The sequence below is a fragment of the Argiope bruennichi genome, chromosome 6, assembly GCF_947563725.1.
Source record: "Argiope bruennichi chromosome 6, qqArgBrue1.1, whole genome shotgun sequence".
In the NCBI taxonomy this organism is placed as follows: Eukaryota; Metazoa; Arthropoda; class Arachnida; order Araneae; family Araneidae; genus Argiope; species Argiope bruennichi.
The window spans coordinates 81,892,049-81,916,346 of NC_079156.1; the positions used below are offsets into that span (position 1 = coordinate 81,892,049).

Consider the following 24,298-nt stretch of genomic DNA (forward strand, 5'->3'; position numbering starts at 1 on the left):
ATTATTTTTTCCTTATTTATTAGACAATGATACATTTAGTATTTTTTTATTAATTATTTTAATAAAGTTTTTTTTTAGTATTATTGACTTATATAAATAAACCAGTAATATTGATAAAATATTGACTTTTTGATTTTATCTATGCAATATTTTTTAAAATCTATTCATTTAGTTTTTTAAAATGATCTAAAAGCACAGATATTGAAAATTTGGTCTCCAATAATAATTAAAGGAACTTGGGGGTATGTTAATATTTCTTAATTATATTGGTTTAATTTTTTTTTCTGCCTTGCAAGTTACTGGTGATATCTAAAATATTTATATTAAAAAATAGAAATGTCATAATTAGTAATGGAAAGAAATATGAAAAGTAATTTTTTTTTATCGATATTGTATTTTGAATAAAATAAAACTTGATATTTTATTTTTTTAAAATAAGTCTTGTATCATTTATAGAGTTAATAATTTAATTTATTTATAAACATAATTTAAAGCCTCATATTACTTCATTAAAAAATTAATACTGTTTTGCAAGGTATCAAATTTTACAAACATACATCATGGAAAATTATATATTTATATGAATTTTCCATTGATATCTAAATATTATATTTTCCCTGAAAATGTGATATTGACTAGTAAAAATGATTAAAGTTTTTAACTCTCTAAGCTACCAAACCAGCTTTTCCATTTTTATTGTATCCTGTTTGTTTGTTCATTTATATTTAAATGTACATTTTCATAAATTTCAGTTGAAAATTTTTTTTAATTCCAGATATTTGATCAGTTATGAAAAAAATATAGTTTATTTGTTCTGAAAGATGATTTTTCAGACCTTATAAGCTATTAGATCAAAAAGTAATCAAAAGGTAATTAGAGGGTTAGAACAAATGATTAAAAATATATTCATTTTATCTGAAGACGAAACAGATATTTTTTAAGAGAAAGTTTTACTTTGTGATTTTTATTGTACTGTTTAAAAAAATATACTGTCAAGTACACAGCATAATTTGCTAGATGTATTTTAATATTCAAATTATGTACATGAATCAAAATATTCCTCTATATATTAGTTTGTATGTTTTAATTAGCACATAGCTAATAGTTAATCATCTTTTTAAGGAATTTTGTAATTCAATAGATTTTTATTCTTGTGTTACTATTGTTTTGTGGCATTTTTAATATATATTAAAAAATTATATATATATTGGGTATTTCATTAAGAACACTTAAACTGTATAAAGTAAGCTTTCTTCTATAGAATGCATAGAAATTCTATAAAAAGAATATACCTCTATAATTTATAAGTTTGAAGAAAATTGCAAATAAATAGCATCATCTTATGTCTAGTGCACAAAAAAGGAATCACTAGAGCAGAAGTGCATACATTCAAAATCTTTATATAAGAATGTGTAAGAATAACCTACCATACGTATTGAGACATGGCTGTTATTGTTAGATTGTTTGTTTTTGCTCCAGTATTACATGTACAAAAGTTAATGAAATCTCCTTTTGTTATAATGGGGTTCAATGTTTCAATTCTTTTAGAAGACCTCATTTGAAAAATCTTGCAGACTTATCTGGCAAACATGATGGCTATAATATGATTGTTTGTGATGCCAGATATCTCCAATAAAATTTATTTTTAATGGTTCGTAACCAACATCATACTTTATCTTCTGCATTTTTCTACAATACTGTATGTACATTATAGAGGTTTAGTGTTTTAATAGAATTTTTATGCTGCCTGAAGGATACTATGTGTAAATGCAAAAATTTGGTGGTTTGAATTTTGACAAATCTCTAGAAACCGGTTCCTCTTTGCAGATTTAAATAGATTTTTGATGTTGTAAAATTAGTTACATTAATTATTATTCTATGAAATTATTCTTTTATCAAGATGTTGTGCTTCAGATATTTTTATTGAATATTTTATTATTTGAATTTTACAAGTTTTATATAAAGCAAATGAGTTTGTTTTATGTATATGTAAGGTAAATAGGCAGGTGGCATATTGGTGTGTAAACAAAACAAGTATTTTATTAGGATCTGGTTTATAGATTAAAGAGTTTATATATGTATATATATATATATATACACACACTGTTATTTTACTGCTGTTTTGTAAAATTTAATTTGTTAAATTAATTTGTATTTGAAAGGTTTTATTATACATTGAAACAAATTATTTCCCAAAAGCTGTTCTCATGCATTAATTTTATTAAATTTTAATCATGTAATAGGAAAAATGTGAGATTTTTTTTTTGAAATTTTAATTTCACTATACATATAATTATGATAATATTTATTAATGATGAATGCTATTAGGAAAATTTAATTTGTATAGTATAATGTGGTGCAATGATGATGTGATATTACTTAATTCTTTATTTTCCTTTTGCAATCTTGCATGAATGTCGCAAAATCAAAATCAAAATGATTTAATGATGATTTATTATAATTGTTTGTTGAATTCTGATGTTTAAAATTATATAATCTTTTGAGGATTTTTATTTATTGGTAAACTACAAAAATACCTTCTTACTAGTTTCTTTTTTTATGACTACATTATTGTTCTTTGATAACCAAATTAAATAATAGTTAATAATTTAATTGTTGTAAATTCTTTCATCATAAGACTTAATTTTGTTCTGCATTCCCCCCCTCCCCCCTTTAGAAAAATGCAAAATGTCCTCTCTCTTTTTTTTCTTTTTTTCCTCCCAAATATTTGAGGCATAAAAATGTGAAATTTTCCATGTTTATTTTTTAAAGATAATTGCTAGAAAAGTGAAATGTGTGTGTGTATGGGGGGGGGGGCATGAATGATGAAATTTTTTAACTTTAACATGGTTAAACATTTTTTTTTCTTTTTTCCCCTGCTAAAGAGAGAAATCCGTTATCATTTATAAGAATTAAGATTAAATTTTTCTTTAAATATGTTCATTAAGATAATTGAAGATAAGATTAATAAAATGTTATGGAGTTGGTATTTATTCTGTATGTAAGTTGTTGTTGTTATCACTTTTTATTCACATTTTTTATCATAGGCGCATATTAGTTTGATTGGTTTTTTTTTTTTTAAGTTTTAGATTATACTAGGAAATTTCTTGCCTTGTTATAATTTTCAATACAAATTTAATATATTAATTAATTTATCGCAATATGATAGTAGTAGTTATAATTAATTCATCTTTTTTTCATAAATAAATTATTATTTGTAAAAATAAGCTGAATTGTCCATTAACTTGTTATTTATTTATAATCAACAAGTATGATTGTGTTCCCTGGTATATATGGAATTTTAAAATATTAATTTCCATACTTTTTTTTCAGAAATATCTTATTTAATTTAAATTTTGTTTTAGAATAAATATATCATTAAGGTATTGAAATTTTTCAGACTATATTAAGTTTAATGAACTATTTTTTGGACAAAACTAGTGAAAATCCAGATATTTCATTAAAATATGCATGTATTTATGTGAATTATGTTAAAATTCTGAATCAGTCAAACTTATGTTGAATTTTACACAATGTCAGTTTTCAAGATTTTTAAATTGAAGCTACATTAATTTCTTAACTCACAAAAAACAAATACATGAATTTTAATTTCAAGCTTAATTAAATATTTTCACAAAAAAAGAAAGAAAGAAAAGGCATATTAAAACAAATTAGATATTATATTTGAGCAAAAGTATATCAGTTTTCTTGAAAAGTAGCATGTATATAAATTATGAAAGAAAAATTGCACAAGTTTTTTTTTCTGTGATAAACATATAATTTTTCTTTACATTACTGTGATAAATTATTCATTTGCTTTTCTCCCCCAGAAATTGAATAATTTAACTACATACTTGTTCAGTATAAGTGTTTTAGCCATAAAAGAATGCAGGAGTTGTTATTGATATATTTTTTTTAATTCCACTAAGAATAATTATAAATTTAATGTCTTATAATGATAGATATCATTTCTTTTATTGAATACACAGTTTAAATATTTCATTAGGCAACAATGTATTTATATATTTTCTTTTTCTTTTCAAATCTTTTGAAATTTTTAACCATTTTTTAAAAGTAAATTAATTTAGCTATTTAAATTATGTCTTACATATTTAATAATATAAGGTTAGATACATAGAGGATTTTGGATAAAGGTTAATAATGGAAATGCTACACATTTCATTGGTAATTCTTTCAAATTGCCATTTAAGTTTCTGCCCAGGTCACACATGTCCATTACTGTTAGTTACTTTGGAATAAATTTTATAGCAGTCAGCCACCGAAACCAAGAATATAAATGCCATTCTTTGCTCTCTGTTCTACATGTTTGGGCATAGCATTTGTGGATTTTGATACATTTTACATGTGATTTCATTAAAATATTTGTACACTTGTTAATTGTGTATGTGTGTATTATTTGAACTTGAAAATCATTTCAGCAAATTTCATTAAACACTTTACAAGAAATTGCTTGTTATTTGAATATTTACGGATATAGTAATAGTGTCATTTTGGGTTTCTTTAACTCAAAAGTTCCAACTATAATGTAATTGGAATTTTAACTAATTATGTGTGATTTTTTTTTTCTGTATAAGCTGTTTTTAGAAAACAGCTTATACAAAAAAAAAAAAAAAATCACACATAATTAGTCCTTAACTTACTTATCCTGTTTTCAAAATCTTAGATAAATAGAAAAAAAAAATAAGACGTAATAGTTATTGTCCTAAATGGAGTTATATTTTTAGATTTTTACCATTGTTTTCATATATTTTATCTCCTTTTTATAAATAATATAATAAATAGTAAAATAATGAATTTTTCTTCATATCGAGTTCTGATTGAATATGAAATTTATGTTACTTTTATATGAAAAAGCTTTTGTTGCTTGTATGTACTTCAGTTGCATGTAATCAAACATTTGACAATTTTTAGATTAGCAATTTTTTCAAATGTCTTGCTTAATGCATCTGTTGATAATATTTAAGTTTGGATTTGTATTTTTTAGTGTATTTGAAAAAGTAAATAATAAGAGAATTTATGTAATATTAATGACATTAATAAGTATGTTTTGTGCAGTACATATAATCGTTATTTTTAATGTAAGGCTGATATTAATTTTAAGAACTCAAATTTGTGTAAATATATATATCATTAGTCAGTGAACATGGTATTTTAAAAGTTATTAATTTACTATTAGTGTTTTGTACAAGTGATATTTGATTCACAAGTGAAGTAATTTTTCTAAAAACTGTTTAATAATTGTTAAGTATCTTGGCATTGTTGGTTGAATGCCTGCAAAATATTTGCTTCGGGAATAATAGATTAATTTTGTGAATGATTTTTATCAATATTTTTTCCCGTCTAAGAATTAAAATTTTTTTTTGAGAAATTCTTTTGTTTTTGCTTTGAAATCTTTTTGAAAATTGTTTTTTATTAAGAAAGAAAATACAAGGATAATTTAAATTGTTTCTTTTACTAAATGAAGTTTCAAATAATTTTTTAACTGTATGTATCCTGACAAAAAAACTTTCTATTCATTCAGGCTTTCATATGATTGCTTTGCTATGGAAATGAAAATAATTTTATGTAAAAAAAAAGTTAACTTTTAATTATTTTATCTTTTATTTGTATTCAGTTTAATTTTATCCTCAAGAACTTATATGAAAATATTTTTAATTATTTATAATTGTTCTATATTTTTTAATTGAATATATTTTATTAAAAGTTAATGTGATAATTTCATTTTTTGTGATGTATTTCTTTTTATTTTAAATTGAGTGATTTTTTTTAAAGATTTAAGGATTAAAAAGTTTTTTTTTTTTAATGACCCTGGAGATTTTTTAACTTTAAAAAAATTGCCTTTCTTAAAAAAAGACAAACGTACTGAAATGTACAAAAATATCATTAGGCATTGCATTTAGATATTAATAAATAAATAATAATGCAAATTGCTTATATATTCTATTACAGATTCTAGATTGAGTCATAACACCCCTATAGCTTCCTATTGAGTCACATCCCCCTATTTCAACTTGATCGCTTTTTTGTTTCTTGTTAGTTGACTCTAATTTTTAACTCTTTTGAAAAGAAATTTTTAGTATCTTTTATTCATCATGATTAAAAGAGAGTTAGGAAATGTATTGTTAAAAATCTAATTTTATCAAACAAATCTCTTGCATCCTATTTTGAGAATTATTTTGCTTTTCGTTATTGTTGTTTTTCAAGTGCAGTTTCAAATGTATAGTTAAAAAAACCCAATATTTAACTTTTATTTTTTTTCATAAATTTTACATAAAAACTGTGAATAAGGAAGAAAATATAACTTTTTATTGCAATTCAGTCTATTTTAAGCATAAATTTTTATTATAAAATAAGCATTTGAATAAAATCATGTAACAAATTTTAAAATATATAGGTTGAATAATAAAATTAGGCAAAGTTGCTATATTTTCTCACTAGGTTTTAGCTTATTAAAAAAATTACTGATGAAACCAATGATATTATAAAGTCCATCTCAAAAGGTTTGACTTGGTTTCACCAATAATTTTTTTCTTGATATTATATAATTCTCTAGTTCTCTAGTCTGTATGCTTATGCTGTTTAATATATTGGAAAATGTAAATAACTTTGAATAAAAGTTATTGATGAATGAATAAATGTATGTGCATGAATGAAACATTATTGATTTATAAGTTTGCCTTGAAAAAATATGTTTTAGATTTCCTGTGGAATTGTTAGATTTCCTATTGTTATTTGCTGTTGAGCATTCAAGGTATCCTAAAAGTGTATGTCAACTTTGAATGATTATTACATAAATAATTAATAACTTTAATTCATGATTCACATTAGATGGAAGTGTATTTTTTATAGACTTTGGGTGAATTTGTAATTAATTTGAAACAGAGTTTTGAATTCTTCCATGTATGCTGGATTTTTTTCTCAATGGATCTATTGTTATGAAAACACCTGAAACGTTATGTATATAGTTCAAAATCATTTACAACCACTTAGTTACAAGCTAACCATTGAAAGAAAGTATATCCATCCACATGCCCTTCATAAATGCATCAATACTACCTATACATTAATTTCCAAAAGTTTACTATTTCTTGATAATTGCCGAGATTCTTATCTTAAATGAGCAAATTTTAATATACAGTATTAATTCTTCATGTAATAGTTATTCAAAATATGTCTGCATTTTTTTTTCTTTCTTTTGGAATACCTTTTGTTTGCTCATATTAACATTTATTTTTTTGTTATGTCAACATTCCTGTATGAATTGAAGCCAAATAGTTGTGAATTGTAACTAAGAACTGATCAAGGCATTTACAACCTTAAATTGTGATACAAGAAATTGAGTGTATATGAAAGGTTTATTCTTATGTTTATATGAGGAAAATGGATTTCATTACTATCGAGTGCCATAAAAATATATATTTGTACTTTTAAACAGTATAAATGTGCATTATTTTGGTTCATCAAATTGTGAAATGTAAATATTTTCATGATCACCATCTCTCAAGAACAAGTTTATTATTTGTGAAATTTACAAATATCGAATTTATATTTCCACACATTTATAGTAATTCTGGCATATTGTTATTATTTTATTTTTTAGTTTGCATACAACTCAATTGATTTAAAAGTTAGGTGCAATATAAATGTAATTTTAAAATTTAGTTCATTATTGAAAAAAAAAAAAATTATGTGATGGTCGCAGTTTTTCAATTTTCATTTGAATGCTCATTATGAACATATCATATTTTATATTTTATTTCAGTTGTGTTTAAAATGTTTATGCAGAAATCATATTATAGTTATCATTTTCCAGTTTTTGATTTTTTTTTTTCTTCCAAATGTGATTCAAAATTCCTTGTAGTGATATTATTCTTGAGTTTTGGTTTTGAATTAAAATATTTATCCCCATCATTTTCTGTCTTTCTTTTACCATTTGTTAACAGATTCATTTATTCAATATGAGAACACATCTTTCATTAACTGTAATCTGTTAAAAATATTTGCTATAATTATATAAATTTAAATATAATGAAACTTGACTTATTCGAATTTGTTCTTCGATTTTCTATTATATAATTATAAAATATTCTCTACAATCCCAAATCAAAACTGAACATTTTATTTCTGTATTAATTTTGTTAGTTAAATACATCCATACCTTTTGTCCTTAACCTTTTATTTACCAAATTAATTTACCATCAATTTTTCAAATTTATTTTTGCAGCACTAGTTAAGCTTCCTTGCAAAATAATGGCAAGAATCTAAGATTTTTTTTAATTAATCAAAATATCTTAGTTAATAATTAAACATTTTATATCTGGGTTACAATCTCTGTGTTCTTTTGAGTATTTTTTTTTTTTTTTTTTGTAATTTAAAACTTTCTTAAAAACGGTCAATATAATCTCGCAAAGAAGATTTTAGATAAAGTTCTTATTTAATACCTGATATTTTTATGTCATTTTTAAAGCAGCTGATGAATAGATTATACAACCATAATTTCAACCATTGGCAACATATTTTTAATTAAAATTTTAATTTCTTTAATATTTTTTCAAAAGGTTTGGTAGCAGGCAGTTACCCAAGACCGTACATAAAGTTCTTTGCTAATATCTGATATTTTGATGCCAGTGGATAAAAAAATGGTAAAAAGTAATTGAACAAATAATATTTCAACTACAGCAATTGAAAAAATATTAAGTAATTAAAATCTTAATTTCTTTGGGTTCTCACCCCCCCCCCCCAAAGGTTTTGGTCATCTCAATTTCACACCTCACATACCCCAGAATTGTGTAAATTGATGCAAGTAAATACAAGTCAATTACACAATATTTCATTTGAAGATTTTTTAAAATTAAACTGGTTGAAAAAGTAATTTACTTATACATGCTATTGCATCAAAAATTAGTTAAATATTAAACTGTACAAAATTCATTTAAAAGAAACAAAACTGTAAGTGATGCAGCGGATAGTGTAAGATAATTTTTGTTACATATTTTCAATTTTTCTTTCTGCCCCAGATTCAAAATACAATGCTTATGCATTATATTTTGGAGCTTAATGGATGCTCAAATAAAAAAAAAAAAAAAAACCCAAATCAATTAGTATTTATAGATGATGTGAAAATATGCACACGCACATACACACATATGTATAAATACAAATCTTTTATGTTTTCATGACATACAGATTAAATTTTATAATACTACAAATGTCTTATACTGGAATTTATTCAAATTTTAATTAATACTTCTAAAATTTCCTTCCTTTTTCACTTTAAAATCATAAATTTTCAAGTAAAAAAAAATGTCGTTGTAAAAATCTTTTGTTTCATATGTAGAAGGCATTACGATTCAGGTGATAATATTATTTTACTTTGAACTGAATGATTTATTTTGTAGTTCCTTTTTCGTGCTTCTTTGGGGAATGTGACAGCCTTTTGACTTCACATTGTATTGGTGTTTGATTCGATTAAAAAAGTTAGCTTTGATTTTAGTTGCATATATGAGTAGCATTGAAATAGCGTTGTTAGATGTATATCGTTTTCTATTTATTGTCTAGCTTTCTTTCTTTCTATTTTTAAATTGATGCCTGGTGAGTAGTGAATCAAACTGTTGAAAAGTGACGGGAGAGTGAAGATTCTCTTCCATCTGCTTTATAAAAACAAACAAAGGGGATCATTTTAAGTAAAATAATTTATTATGAAATAAATAAAAGTATACATAAATATAGCATTTTTATATAGAAATATAATTAAATATGTACATATTCAAGTATGGAAAGGCGTATTTTACATTTGCTTATAAAAATAATTATATTTCAATAATCTATGAATGCCACATTTTGCAAGTATTTTAATTAGAAACATGCTGATAGAAAATAATTATTAGACAACTAAAACAATTACTTTTCTCCCACTGGATCAGTGATTTCTAAATAATTTTTAAATGTCTACAGTGGAGTTTTTTTTTTGGGTAAAAATTTACAATTGGGTGCTACTTGATTTTTTGGTGATTTTTTTTGACGCCAAGATTTTGGTCGGTGACCAAACAGCAACGTCAATGAAAACAAAACATTATGGAAACCAGAAGTAGTGTTTTATCGCTAAAATTTGTTGCCAATCGAAGGGGCACCCAAGTCTATACTTGAACCTTTTTTTTTTTTTTTAACATATATAGATATTTTTTTTTTTATAAAATAGTAATACATACACATCACAGAAAATGCAACATACGAGGATGTATCATTAACAAGAAGCCGAAAACTGGTTTATACTTCTACATTTTCTAAATGAACATTTTCCAGAACAGATAAATATATATATTTTAAATGTTACTTTTGATATCTTACACTATAAAAACTAACAAAATAGCTGTCATTAAAAAAAGTCTTCAAGAAAATACGAAAGTTTTTAAAAAAATGGTAGATTGAAATCAACTTAATAAAAGATCAATAAACAAATATATTTGTACAAAATTCATGTTGCAACTAATCCGAAGAATTTAAGCTGCATTTTCTTCTGAATTCGTTTTCTTTCTCATGAAGCCACTTGTTGCCAACTGCAAAAGAAAAAAAAATAAAATTTGTCATTAAATACAGGGTGTTTATAAAGTCCCGGACCCATTTTAATGTTTAATAACTCATAAAATAATAAAGATATAAACACACTTATGACATTTATTGATGGAATAACTCATATATTTTCCTTTTCAGGTTTGAATATTTTTACTTTTGTAAATATCGTCTGCGCGTGTGGTTAATTTCAGATAATTTCATTTTCCAGTCTAAATATCTGTACTTTTCTAAATATTGTCTGCTTATTAATTGCATTTTTCTCTCTTTTGTTTTTGTCAACTATTGCAATGTTATGTTTACTTTTGATGTGTTTGTTCTATGTAGTACTTTTGTATGTGATGTTTTATTCGAGCGGATATTAAGGAGAATACATACACCACAAGAGAAAGCACAGATTTTATGGTGGTTCATAGAAATGAAATCGATAGTGCAAGCACAGAGAAATTTCAGAAGAATTTACCAAAAAGATCCTCCATCCAAAAACAGCATCTTGCGGTGGAAAAAGAATTTTCTAGAAATTGGAAGTATCGAAGATAAGAAACGTTCCAGACGTCCTTGCACAAGTGATTTTGATGTTAAGCGTGTCAGAGAGACATTTTTACACAATCCTAGAATATCTGTGAGATCAGCGGCAACAGAATTGGATATGCCAATTTCGACGGTGTACAAGGTTATTAAGAAAAAATTAAGACTGCATGCATACAAAGTTCAAATTGTTCAAGTTTTGGAACCGAACGATAGACCTAGGAGGATGGCCTTTGCAATAGATATGCTAAGGAGGATAGAAGATGCTGCTGATTTTCTGAAGAGCATAATGTTCTCCGATGAAGCATCCTTTCATTTTTCTGGCATTGTTAATCGCCATAAAGTGCGCAAATGGCTCTGTGGATGCCGACATGCTTGTCGCTACCTGGCGTGAAATTGACTATCGACTTGATATTCTCCGTGCGACGAAGGGGGCACACGTGGGGGCACAAGTTCATTGACAAGGGTCATGAAACTTTTTGAGTCTATTTAACCATTTATGTTATTAATTTAAATCTATCTTTATTATTTTATGAGTTATTAAACATCAAAATGGGTCCGGGACTTTATAAACACCCTGTACTTTAATTTTATAAAAAAATTTCCCCCTCTCTTTTACTTTAAAAATGCGTTCGAAATTCAATCAACAATAGTGTACCATTTGAATGAATGACATCTGTAATTAAGAATGTTTTTAAGCAAAAGAAGCCGAAAGATTTACGGAGAAACATTTTTTAAAGATTTTTTTTTCTTTGAAAATAGTTTTGAAAAATGTTTTAATTCGTCTCGATGATATAATTTTCAGAATAAAGAAAATAATCTGGAATTCGATATCTTTAAAAATATTTTCAGCAGCTATTTCATTCAATTAAATTAAGGAAGTTTTTAAAGATTCTTACATACTTTAAATAGCCTTTAGATTAATAATTTATAACTTCTATCAAATTTCATATCTTCTGTTAATTAAAGCAGTGAATATTTACATGTTTAATGTATAAATTAATTTACAACATGAATAAATTAGCGGATGAAATACTGCACTTCATTACACTCCAGTAATTTTCTTTTTTTTGGAGACACTTGTAAAATACATGAATTAAAACCATTGCTATTATTAATCAAAGGTATTATTTAAAAAAAAGTGTGTCCAAAGGTCGACTGATATACTTTGCAAAGTTTGCTGTCCCGTTGGTCCTCTTTACCCCAATTCCGTACCACATTAATGGGAGAACGTTTAGCCTCGACGAATTTAACCTATACCAGATCTGCTTACATAGCGGTTCGGAGGAATCGGGCCTCGAACCTGGAATCGTTCGATCCCGAAGCCGACACCTTTCTAGCAGACTTCGACCTCACCGACCAACAGAACTGCGAGCTAAAATTTTGCTGTTGTAGTCTTGTTGTAAGTTCTCGGTTTCAAGACCGGAGGGTTCTCGGTTCAAAATCCGATTTCACAGAACTGCCTTGATGGAGTTTCACATTTGATACACATTTACATTTTAAATGTCAATACAGTGTACCGAATTATATCCATCTGACTCTCACCGTTTTGCAATTATCTGGTTCATTTATATTCGGGCAGTTGGATAAACAGATTTCCTTTAAATGATCCCGATCAAAATTTGATGGAAATCTACAAATTTGGTGTAAAATCCATATACCAAATTTCAGGAGTCTAGCTCAACCATTTTTGAGTTACCTTGTTCACAGACTGACAGATATAATTCCAAATATATATATTCATTCTCGGGGGTGTCTGAAACAAGGAAATTCGTCAAAATTTAAAGTTCGTATTTTTTAAAAAAACTTACAATATTTTTCTGTTTATATTTCGTGTACGAGAAAGTCATAAAGAGAATCAAATCAAGCTTAAAACAATATTGTGTACGATGTTTCGCACTAAAGAATACGAATCCTTTTTGAGAATAGAAAGAAAAAGAAGAATTGAAATAGAAAAAAGAATCATTAAAGAATACATTTTTTTTTTTTTTAAATTCTTATCTTATAATCTCATACCTTTTGATATCTGTATTATATCAAGATCTGATTCTGTCTAGAAATGAATCGATGAGTTCTGAACAGAAACTTTTGCAACGGATGATGTAATCCAAAGATATTTCAGGTAACTTCAAGCCGTGGACAAGTTATGATTTCTTAATAGCCTTTATTTTTTCTATGATTCAGATGCAGATGTAAAATGGTGCGTTTCTCATCTGCATACAATGCGTTCACTTTCGTGTTCAGCAATATAATAAATTCATGTGAATACAATATTTTATGCATAAATGGCAGCAATTCTTTTTGTTAAGCTTTTTTCAGAATTTATGGTAATCAATATATTTACCACAAAGTACCGAATTATTGTTTATTTTACTGAAATTTATATATAAGATAGAAAAATAATATTCAAATCGACATAGCACCGAGAGTTATCAAACAGGATATATTTAAAATAGACATTTCATATATACATGTTTTTTTTTTAATTGAAGCAAAATAAACAAACAAAAAAATGGGTGGGGTGGACTGTTCTTTACTTTCTTGTATATTACAGTAAAAAAAAAAAAAAAAAAAAAAAAAAAAAACTATCTATAATGTTTGATAAAAATGATTATGTCAGGATTTTATGATTTCTATTCTAGATTTGCATCCATAAAATATTCTTTAAAAACTTACAGAATAGTTTTATTTCTTAGTGGCAATTATTTGTTTATATTTGGAAATTTTACTTAAAACAGAATTTACTTATGAAATCAATGACTTTCATTACGATAAATTTTTAACTCTAATTTTTACACTTCGTCAAAAATTTATTTACAATTTTTTTACACATTTATTTTTTATTTAGATATCGGATAGGATCGATTTTATTTGTTTACGTTTAAATGGAAGACTACTAATCAAATATGAAAAATTATATGTATTAAAGAGAACTATACATGAGCTAATGAATATTTAAAATGGCTTAAATAGGACAGGAGTAGATAAAATTAAAAAAGAAGCATAAATCTGGTGAAGTATTTATAATTTTTTTCGATATATGTATACATTTAGAAAAAAAATAGTCTTTGAAGAAAAAAGAAATAGAGTCATTGAAAAATGCTTATTGGCATTTTTCAATCTGTCCGAGTTCACGGAAAAAATCTATTTCTAAAAATATTGTTTTCTGATTTTAGATGATGTTATAACGGTCAATTTTCAGAAGAAAATAATGAAATTGGAATATAAGGAAAATTACTTAGGACGATTACTATATTTGCAATCAACACTTTAAGCCTCCTTGTGTTTCGTACAGGAATTATTTTGAACTACTCAATCCAATTTAGCTGAATTTGATGGACAGATTCAAATCCTGTCATACTATATCGACAGGGGGACAAAAGGATGTTGTTGATGTTTTGGTCGCCTGTCTTGGAGATGCGCCATAGTGAGCTTACGTCATCTTTTAAAGTAAATTATCTTGAGGGGAATAAATAATAACATCATTGGCCGATCAAAAATTATCTGTATATCTGGTGACTCATTTATTCTTGCTACGACACTGTTTTTGCCCATTGGCAGATGGAGAGTAAGTATACTTTGACAAAAATTTTTGTTTTCAAGGGATGCATATACTTGTATATGGATATAAACATATTTGTTGCATTGTTTACCCGTGTTTGATGAGATTTATAAAGCAGAGTTAAAAGAACTTAGAAGGATATTAATAAAATAATATTTAACGAAGGAAAAAAAATGAAAACTGTTAAATTTCACATCTTTTGAAAGGCAAAAATGAAAGAATAAAAACTAAGATTAATAAAAAATCAACATATGATGCCAACAACAAGAAGAAAAGAAGAAGAAAAATTAGCTGTTGTCATACAAAATTTGATACAAGAAATTTACAAAAGAGAAATGCATTGTAAATAAAATGAATAGGCTGTACTAAACTGAATGCAAAAAAGTATGAATAAATATTAAAATTTGAATTCGAATTACCCCATTTGCTACCAGATAACACTGGACAAGCCGCATGAATAGTGTTGAGGTCGCCCTCTCCATTCTGCCTCAAGTTGTACCAGAATGCTGCAGAACCCTGCAAAGAGAGACACAAATAGGTAATTAAGTCTTTAATAGTGTTATATTTCATCAAAAAAATAAGAAATTGTATATTCTTAAACCAACTAAACGAAAAGAAAGAGAGAGAGAATTTTTTCTCTATTAAAGAGTCAAGTAATCCGATTAATGTAGTCTCTGTGTTCAGCTGATTTTCCTCTTCGTTGATATAACCGCAATATAACTTCGCTCGGTAGTTTTTATTTTTATAAAATCGGTTCCTTTTAAAGAAAATATTTAGATACAAATTATATATTGATAAAATATGAATATTTTTCAGTTTTACCTCACATCCATCAGCGTCATATCATAAAATTTTGAGGTACCAGTAAGTTATCATCCAATGGCAACAAGGCAAGCACCACAAAAATTTACGAAATGACGCTATGTGAGATTGTAGGCATGTGATCTGATGACAAAGGCTCTAATAGTTAGTTATAAAAAAATTTCCTTGAGTGTAAAATCAGTTTTTTTTCAGGAAAAACACCTATATAGATAAACGTAAAAAGCAAAACTTTGTCTCAATATAAAATTTGATCCAAATCATTAGAACCGTTTCCGAGATAAATGAAATAATTTTGCACACACACACACACACACACACACACACACACACACACACACACACACACACACACACACACACACACACACACACACACACACACACACACATATATCGACGAATTGTTCATTTAGAATTATAAGATTACTATGACTATTATAATTAGGAGTAAATATTAAGAAAAATATAAATAAAAGGAATGATGATATAAAAATAAACTAACAGGAATGCTCTCTTGTTTAGTTTTGCCAAATGCTCAAAAGAATCGGGAATCAGTTTTCTGTCTATTAACTAGCTTTTCTATGTTTTTGAATCATCGTATTTTCTTGCTCATGATTAGAAAACTCGACATGATCAACAATTTGCAGATATCACAATGATCTCCAGTTATTGCAGTAAAACGAGTAATCCATCTAGTTCGCTGCAATGTTAAATTATGGTATTCACATTCAGTTCACTAGTTTATAATTTTTTAATGAATTTCATGTAATATAAAAGTTTAATTTAAGTGTAAAGACACAGACTCAATTTTATTTGTCTAGTTCATTTTGTTTTTTAAATACTATTTTGATAGAAAAAAAGATAATTACGAAATTTGTCTTTTTCGGTCAAAGTAAAACTTAGATGTCAGCATTTACTTTTATTATATTTGTAAAATATTATTCGTATAATATTTTCTGTTTAAAAATTGTTATTTTTATCAAAAATCGAAGACCAAAACAAAATTCTTAAAAGCTTGAGGCTCAAAAAAGTGATAGATAATTATAAAATACATTACATATTATAAGAAAGAAAAACGTTCTTAATCATTCATAATATAAAAAATTAGAAAACATTACAATATGATTGCAACCTTAGTTTATTAAGAGCTTTTATGATTTTTATTTTGACTTCCATATTTTTGAAAATAATTATTTTTCGTCCTTTAATATATTGATAAAAGCTTTTTATATCTAAAATAATAAAACATTTTATATTTATTGACTTAAATATTTCTTTAAAACTTGTTTGTACATGTGAATAAGAAAGAACGTGTTTAAAGGTCTATATGAATTTTTATCTGTTTGAGAATTTTTGCATCGCTCTGGACATGGAATAATAATAAATAAATAAATAAATAAATAAATGAAAAGGAAAAGTAAAAGCTTATTACTTAAATTCACTTCTATTCGAAATAAAGATATTACCTTATAAAGCAATAACCACCCGCTTCCGTAGCAAACAAACCCATTTTTCAAAAATTATTATTACTTTATACCATATGATTTATTTGTTCAGGGTGCTTCAACTGAATGGCCAGGAAATTCTTCATTTATTTAAATATAGGCCAGAAAAACTATTCTTTTGTTTTGCTCTGATTCTAAAAAGGAAACCAACCACAGAGTTTATTGTATTGTTGAATTTTACGACACTTATTTCAAGGTTAATTTATAAATATATATATGTATATATAAATATAATGTTTGAAATTTTTGCCGGCATTTTCTGTGACACACTTCAAGACTGCCCATCTGTAACAGCTGAATCCTGGCGTTCTGGGAGAGTCAACATTTAATTACTCATAAAATTTAATGTCTTGAAAAACGCAAATGCAAATAAATAGTTATTAGATTTAAGGATTATGGAATGGTTGTTGAGTCCGAAGGATCAATGAACAATAATTTAATTTTAAATGTAGAATATATAGTTCTACCAACCAAGTAAACATAATTTTCAGTTCGAAATGGAGATACAAAAAATGGTATAGAAAAGTACTTTTTTCTCTTTTTACTTTCTAGTACATAAAACCAGCGGGTGAGGTCTCTTTAAAACGTACTCGCACACCCTCAAATAAAAGTGTTATATTAGAGAACGTCTTGCATGGCACTGGCCTACAATAATTACGAAATATTAACCTTTGGCGTAAATGTAGCCTTTTTACTTAATCTATGGTGCAATCCTTGGAGAGGTATTTGGCGATTCATCTCTGGCATGCGGTTAATAGTACTCGAAAATAGAATTTGTGTTTTGGACGCGTTTTTTCGAAGCGATTGAAAAAAAATTTGACACAGTACTACAATTATAGTCACAAAATTCCATACGAAATTTCATATATTTAAGTTTTTGGGTAATCACGTTCACATATTTCTGAAAATACAGAAAATACATTTGTTTTATTTTTGTCAAAACAAAATTATTGGAATCGATTTATCACTCATTTCCTGTTGTATTAGATTTCTGAAATATTTTTCACCTATTTACAAACTGAATAAATTATTTTAATATTTTCAGAATTTATTTTTAAGTTAATCAATTAATTTAATTAAAATTTAATTACATAGAAATGCTGTCACTTTAGTCGCCAATTAAAGAAAACTGATTTCAAAATTTTATATTTTTAATAATGAATTAAAGGACTAAAAATAAGAAAAACAATGAAACAAAGAGATTTAAATGAAATAAAAATGTATCTTTAAAAGCATTTTTATTAAATTGAATATTGTCACAACTAGAAAATATAGAGCGTAAAAATTTACACACGTCATTTTCACAACTTTTGAAATTACAGAATAAAACTTATTTGGCATGATGTTATGAAAGCACACTGAGTTGAACATCGCTGTTACATGTTTGTCGAGTTGAAATAGCTTTATTTGCAAATAAAACCTGTTGACACTTTTTTTGAATAGTCTGTGTATGATATAATAAACCAGAAAACAAACATTTGTAAAAATTAGTTATTAAATATGTTAAATAGGCAATATTTTACATGTTTGTCAGACAATATTTTTCGTGTTGAACTTTACTGTTACATGTTTGTCGGGTTAAAATAACTTTTTATTTGCAAAAAAAAAAAAAAAAAAAAACTGTTGATATTTTTTTTAATTGCCTGTATATGATACAATAATCTAGAATGCAAACATTCATTAAAAATTAGTTATTGAATATGTTAAATAGGCAATATTTCTTAATTTTAAAAATAGCGTGACTCTTGTGAATTTTAGATCAGTTGATAAGAAAATTAGACAAAGAAAATAGAAATAAAAATGTCATTTACCTTTCTGGGCTTTACTGAAACTCCTACTTTTGGAAATACTGTCGCACCGCCGGCATCTACATCACTGAGCTAAACAAAAATTTAAATCCATTAGAATAAGACAGCATTAAACTGAAAAGCAACAATAACAAAATAAAATGGTGTAATAAATTACATCATTTTGTATATATTTGTTACAAAAAGCAAAGTAATTGTTAAAAAATTTTGATTTAACATCATTCTAAGTAACTATAAATTGAATTTATAAATTTTTGTTGATACTTAAATAAATAATATACGAAACAAAGAGACTACACACTGAATAGGATGTTGTATTAATGACACAAATAGTATAAAAAAAACTTGAAAGATAGAATCTCGGTTTTGGAATCGTGGAATCATTGGATAGACTCTGAGTTTTGTTGTACTATAAAAACTGCTCTAGTTGTTGTACTAGTACACAACTGTACTAGTGCTATTACACAAATATCAGTATGAAGATTTAGAAAGCAGAATCGGAATTTTGAAATCGTCAAATCATTGGAAAGAATCTCAGCTTCATCAAAAATCCGCATTTTGTGTGATGTTGCTGCAAATTAAATATGCAGATCGTGGGTGAAGTTCTTCAGTTTTGTTGTGATAAGATCAATATAAAGAGTTCGGTGACAGCTCAGGTGTTGTCTTCGTTATCTACCAAGGTTAAAAATTGTGCGGCACTCCAAAGTAACTTTCATGCAATTTCAAAATGGCAAATAGGTAAAAGCAGATCAAGTTACAAATATCTGTGAAATTTACGTAAATAAAAGATAAATGCATCTCCTGATTTGAAAAAAAAACATTATTAACTTTGATAAATCAAAATTTTCATTCACAAATTATATTTTATTAATTCAGTCAATATTCTAGTAACGTTCTGATGTCAGCCTTAATTTTAGATAATTTAAATGATTTTTTGGAAGACAATTACTTTCAGAATAGGTCAAGCCATTGGCTTACCATATAGTTTTTATGATTACTGTTCGCCTTTGACGACCAGCTTGTCCGTCCAGTTTACTAACATATTAGAATTTTAAATTATTAATATGGAATGTATTTTTTAAATTTCGCCTTGTTATTTGATAAAACTGAAAATCATGAATTTAAGTGAATCAGTTCTACTATAAATCATTAAGCACGGAAATTGAAAAATGCCTATATTATAAAATAAAAGCAGAAATAAAAAACCTATTTGTTTTGAATTAAAATAAGATCTACGATTAGTAGAAGTGATTTCTCTAAAACCATCTCGTTTACTTCTGAACGGTGGCCTGGTGGTAAGGTCTCGGTTTCGGAACCGGAGGGTTTCAGGTTCGTGACCCGATTCCATCGAAGAACCGTCGTGTAAGGGGGTCTGTTGCACGTTAAATCCGTCATGATCAAACGTCCTCCCACTGGGGTGGTGTAGTGTGGAGAGGGGGGTGCCAGCTCAGGTGTCGTCCTCGTCATCTGACCGTGGTTCAAAATTACGAGGTCCGTCCCAAAATAGCCCTAGTGTTGCTTCAAACGGGACGTTAATATAACCAAACCAAACCAATCTGAACGAAGTAGGGCCTCGGTGGTCTGGTGGTAAGGTCTTGGCTTCGGAACTGGAGGATTTCATATTCGAGAACCGATTCCACTGAAGAACTGTCATGTAAGTAGACATCATGTAAGACCTGGTGCATGTTAAATTCGTCTGGGCGAAACGCCCTCTGTGGTGGAAGTGGTATGGAAGTTTGGAGAGGGAAATACCAGCCTAGGTGTCGCCCACGTCATCTGACAGCGGTTCAAAATTACGAGGTCCGTCCCAAAACAGCCATATTGTTGCTTTAAAACGGGACGTTAATATAACTAAAACTAAAAAAACTCTTAACGAAGATGTTGTTCCCCTTTCCCCAGTATAAAAACTGTGGACCTTTGGAAAGGCCATGGACGCTACAAATGCATTATTTAAATGTAAATCATGTCAAAAATTTAACAATTTTAGTTTTAGAGTCTCGCACTTGAGTGTTTGGGCTTCAGTAGAAAGACAAAGAAAGCCGAGAATGCATTTTGAACGCTTTTCTCTACGTTTTAGAACCTCCTTGAGATCGAAAAACACATTTTCGGAAAATGTCCGTCTGTGTGTCAGTGACAAAGATAACTCAAAAACGATTTGAACTAAACGGTTGAAAGTTAATACAACAAATTTACAGATTTCTATCTAGTTTTGAGTAAAATCTGTTCAGAGGAGTTCCGTCTGTCCGGTAGTTCGAATATAATACAATAATTACAAAACGGAAAGAGCTAGAAAGATAAAATTCAGTATACAGATTTAACATCTATAATACAGATACTTGTCAAAGATTGAGCCAAATTCAATTGCGTATTGATTGTCTGTACTTTCAGAAATAAGTAAACTCAATGACATAAATGAATCATTTATTATCGGAATTTGTGATTACACGTCCAGCTTTGTGTCAATTTTTTTGTTTTAATCGGTTGAAAAAAACATGTCTAAAACACAAATTCGATTTTTTGATACTATTAACGCATGTCAGGGATTAATCGCCAAATAACTCGCCAAGGATGACACGATAGATTCAGTAAAAATACTACATTCTCACCAAAAGTTAATGTTTCGTAAATACTGTATGCTATTGCCATGTAAGACGTTCTCTGGTGTGACAAGTTTATTAAAGTGTATGCGAGAAAATTTTATGGAGACTGCTCCCACTGGTTTTCAGGCGATTGAAACAAAAATTTGACACAAATTACGATTTTAAAAACAAAACCAAATTCGCTTACTTAAATTATTGCAACTTTGAATTGGCGTGTTTATTTACATGCGAATGTATAGACCCATATACGATTAAGTAATTGATGGATTTGGTTCAAACTTCTATTAATACTCGTACTTGTACTTTAATTAAAAAAGTATACCATATTTTATCTATCTAGCTCTTTGCGTTTTGTAGCTATTGTATTCACTTACTCTTGGATAGACAGACAGACAAATTTCCTGCCAATAAACTTCATTATAAATTTGTAATCTACAAATTTGGTGAAAAAACACCAAGTGAAATTTTATCCCTCTAGCTGAACAAATTGTTTTTGAGTATCCTATTCAGAGACAGGCAGACAAGCATCATTCTAAAAATGGATTTCTTGGAATCGGAGAGCTCTGAAGCAAGCGAGGAGATTTGCCAAAACCTCGAATTCGATTTTTTCTTCTAACGTATATAATATTTTATGTAAAGGAAACAGTAACAAGATAAACAGTAATTATAATAAGGGTATAATTTCCATCATAGTTTCCAGTTTTGAATTAAATAATGTAAAGGCAATGTTCTGGATTATTCTTCCTTCGAAACGAAATTTGACATTTATTTTTTAATAGATGCTTTTAATGATAAGAAATAGAGTCAGCTCATGCTTTAACACAGTCACATGGCAAACGTAAACTGCACGTGTCATGAAATGTGCATCTGCATCATGTAATGCACAAATATCTATCATCCTAAGTCATATTTACATTTGCGCAGTCTTTTTGATTAGAATAATGCGTTATTCTTTGCTTTTGGCGGTTATAATACGGAATAAAGAAAAGGATGAATATTTTTCATGTATCTGTTCGTTTAAAGATACCTAATGTCCCTAGACAAATAAAAATTCATGTTCGCCTAATTAATGCTCATAAGCATATTCGCACCTATATCCAAAATTAAGAAATTCGACATAGAAAGTTTTATAATTTTTAAAATTGATGAAACAATGTACAAAAACAATAAAATATACACAAAAAGAAAGACCTCCCGAATTTTTAACAATCTTCTTTAAACTGTATTTGAAACCTGATTAATTTTTCAAGCATATTTAATTATAAATTTATAATTAAAATGATTTAAATGTAACAATTCAATATTTATAATGAGGGCTGGAAACCCTTGAAGAAATGACGGTTTTGTCTGAAAGAAGACGACTTATTATTTTGAAACTCTTTAGTGGTTTAATTGCCAAATCTGCTTAACAATTGTACCATTCGCTTGCCAAGCATGAAACTAATTTAAATGTTTAAATTGTTTTACACAAAACAGCAAAGGTAGAGAAATGATAAGACAATACAGTTTTTTTAAAAATTCCTTTAAAATATAAATTCAAATAAACCTTGTAGAATGTATCATTGTAGATGTAGTTTTTATTTAAAGAATTATAAAACATAAAATATATCATATCTTTTGAATATTGTTATTATTAAAATGCTGGCTTGGCTGAGAGAATTAATTGATTTGACAAGTGAAAAAAGTGATAACATCAGATTCCCTCCACAAATTTTTTTTATTAATGAGAAACTTCATTATCATAAATTAAACTATACATTTATATTAATTATATATTATTATTATTTCACTTCAATTGATTATTCAGAAACATAAATTATGTATTCTTCTTCAACTGTATTTGAAATTCTATCATGCCAATTTGATTTTAAGTTTTTATAATAATCATGTTTAATAGAAGAAATGTATTTCTATAGGTTCATCATATATTTCCTTTATGTTGCTTTCAGAGTTCTATCTGTAGAGTATAATAAAGGCGGGTCTACATTTTTCTGATCTGCATGCTACAAATTTTCTAATATTAATGATATGAAATTGTGATCCATTATTGAAGTCACATTTAAGCTATATGACTTGGGTTTCGACTTATTTAATTTTATCCAAGACATTTTGAGCCAATTATATTGCTACACCTGTAAGTCTCCCTAATTACATGTAATTCTCCCTAGTTAGAAATGTCTAACTAATTTCTTTCATTTACTTATTGAAATGAGATAATATTATTTACAAGGTATTTTCAATATATACACTCTCTGGGGGACATATTAGAAAGCAATGGATACTGCTGGGCAGTTTGAGGATTTATATAAGTGTATAATGTTAAATAAATTGACAACTAAAAAAACATTTTTTTCTGACTGCCTATGAAGTTTTTCATTAAGTAATCTCCATACTTATTATTAAGAAAACATACTGCATATATAAAATTAAGATTATATCAAGTGCTTTAACAGAAATTCAAGAAGTGGAGTTAATCGATTTAGCTTGTGAATCACTTAATTGTAAATCATTAAATGCTTTACTGTTCCTGACTGCACATGTTCCAAATAATATTTTTTTAAGCTGACATCAAATTGAATACACACTCTTGTAGGCTTTAATTTAATCATGCTAATTAACACAATGATTTGTATATTTACTCTTTTTTTAGAAACACAAAATGTTCTTATGTAAACTCATAAATTATTTAAATTATTTTACTAAAACTTTTTTAAAAGCGTTAACGATTTAAACAAGATTGAATTAAATAATCCTATCTAACAAGAATAATTTTAATTTAATATAAAACAACATTAAATATATATATATTTTAAAAATTGGGTTTATTATAATTTATTTAAATAGCACATCTGAAAACAAGTTTGTCCTCTTACTAAGTGGAAA

General features: G+C 27.0%; 1 protein-coding gene across 1 annotated transcript in view; it reads right to left on the minus strand.

Moving 5' to 3' along the window:
* Positions 1-9,695: 9,695 nt before the first annotated feature.
* LOC129972916 (prolyl 4-hydroxylase subunit alpha-1-like) overlaps positions 9,696-24,298 on the minus strand; it is a 49,367-nt gene continuing 34,764 nt past the window's right edge. Inside the window, exons 12-14 of the mRNA XM_056087236.1 lie at positions 18,819-18,887; positions 15,100-15,196; positions 9,696-10,577 (exon numbers count right to left, since the gene is read on the minus strand). Of these exons, the coding sequence (XP_055943211.1) occupies positions 10,507-10,577; positions 15,100-15,196; positions 18,819-18,887 (237 nt within the window). The 3' untranslated portion in view covers positions 9,696-10,506. The remainder of the gene's footprint in view (positions 10,578-15,099; positions 15,197-18,818; positions 18,888-24,298) is intronic.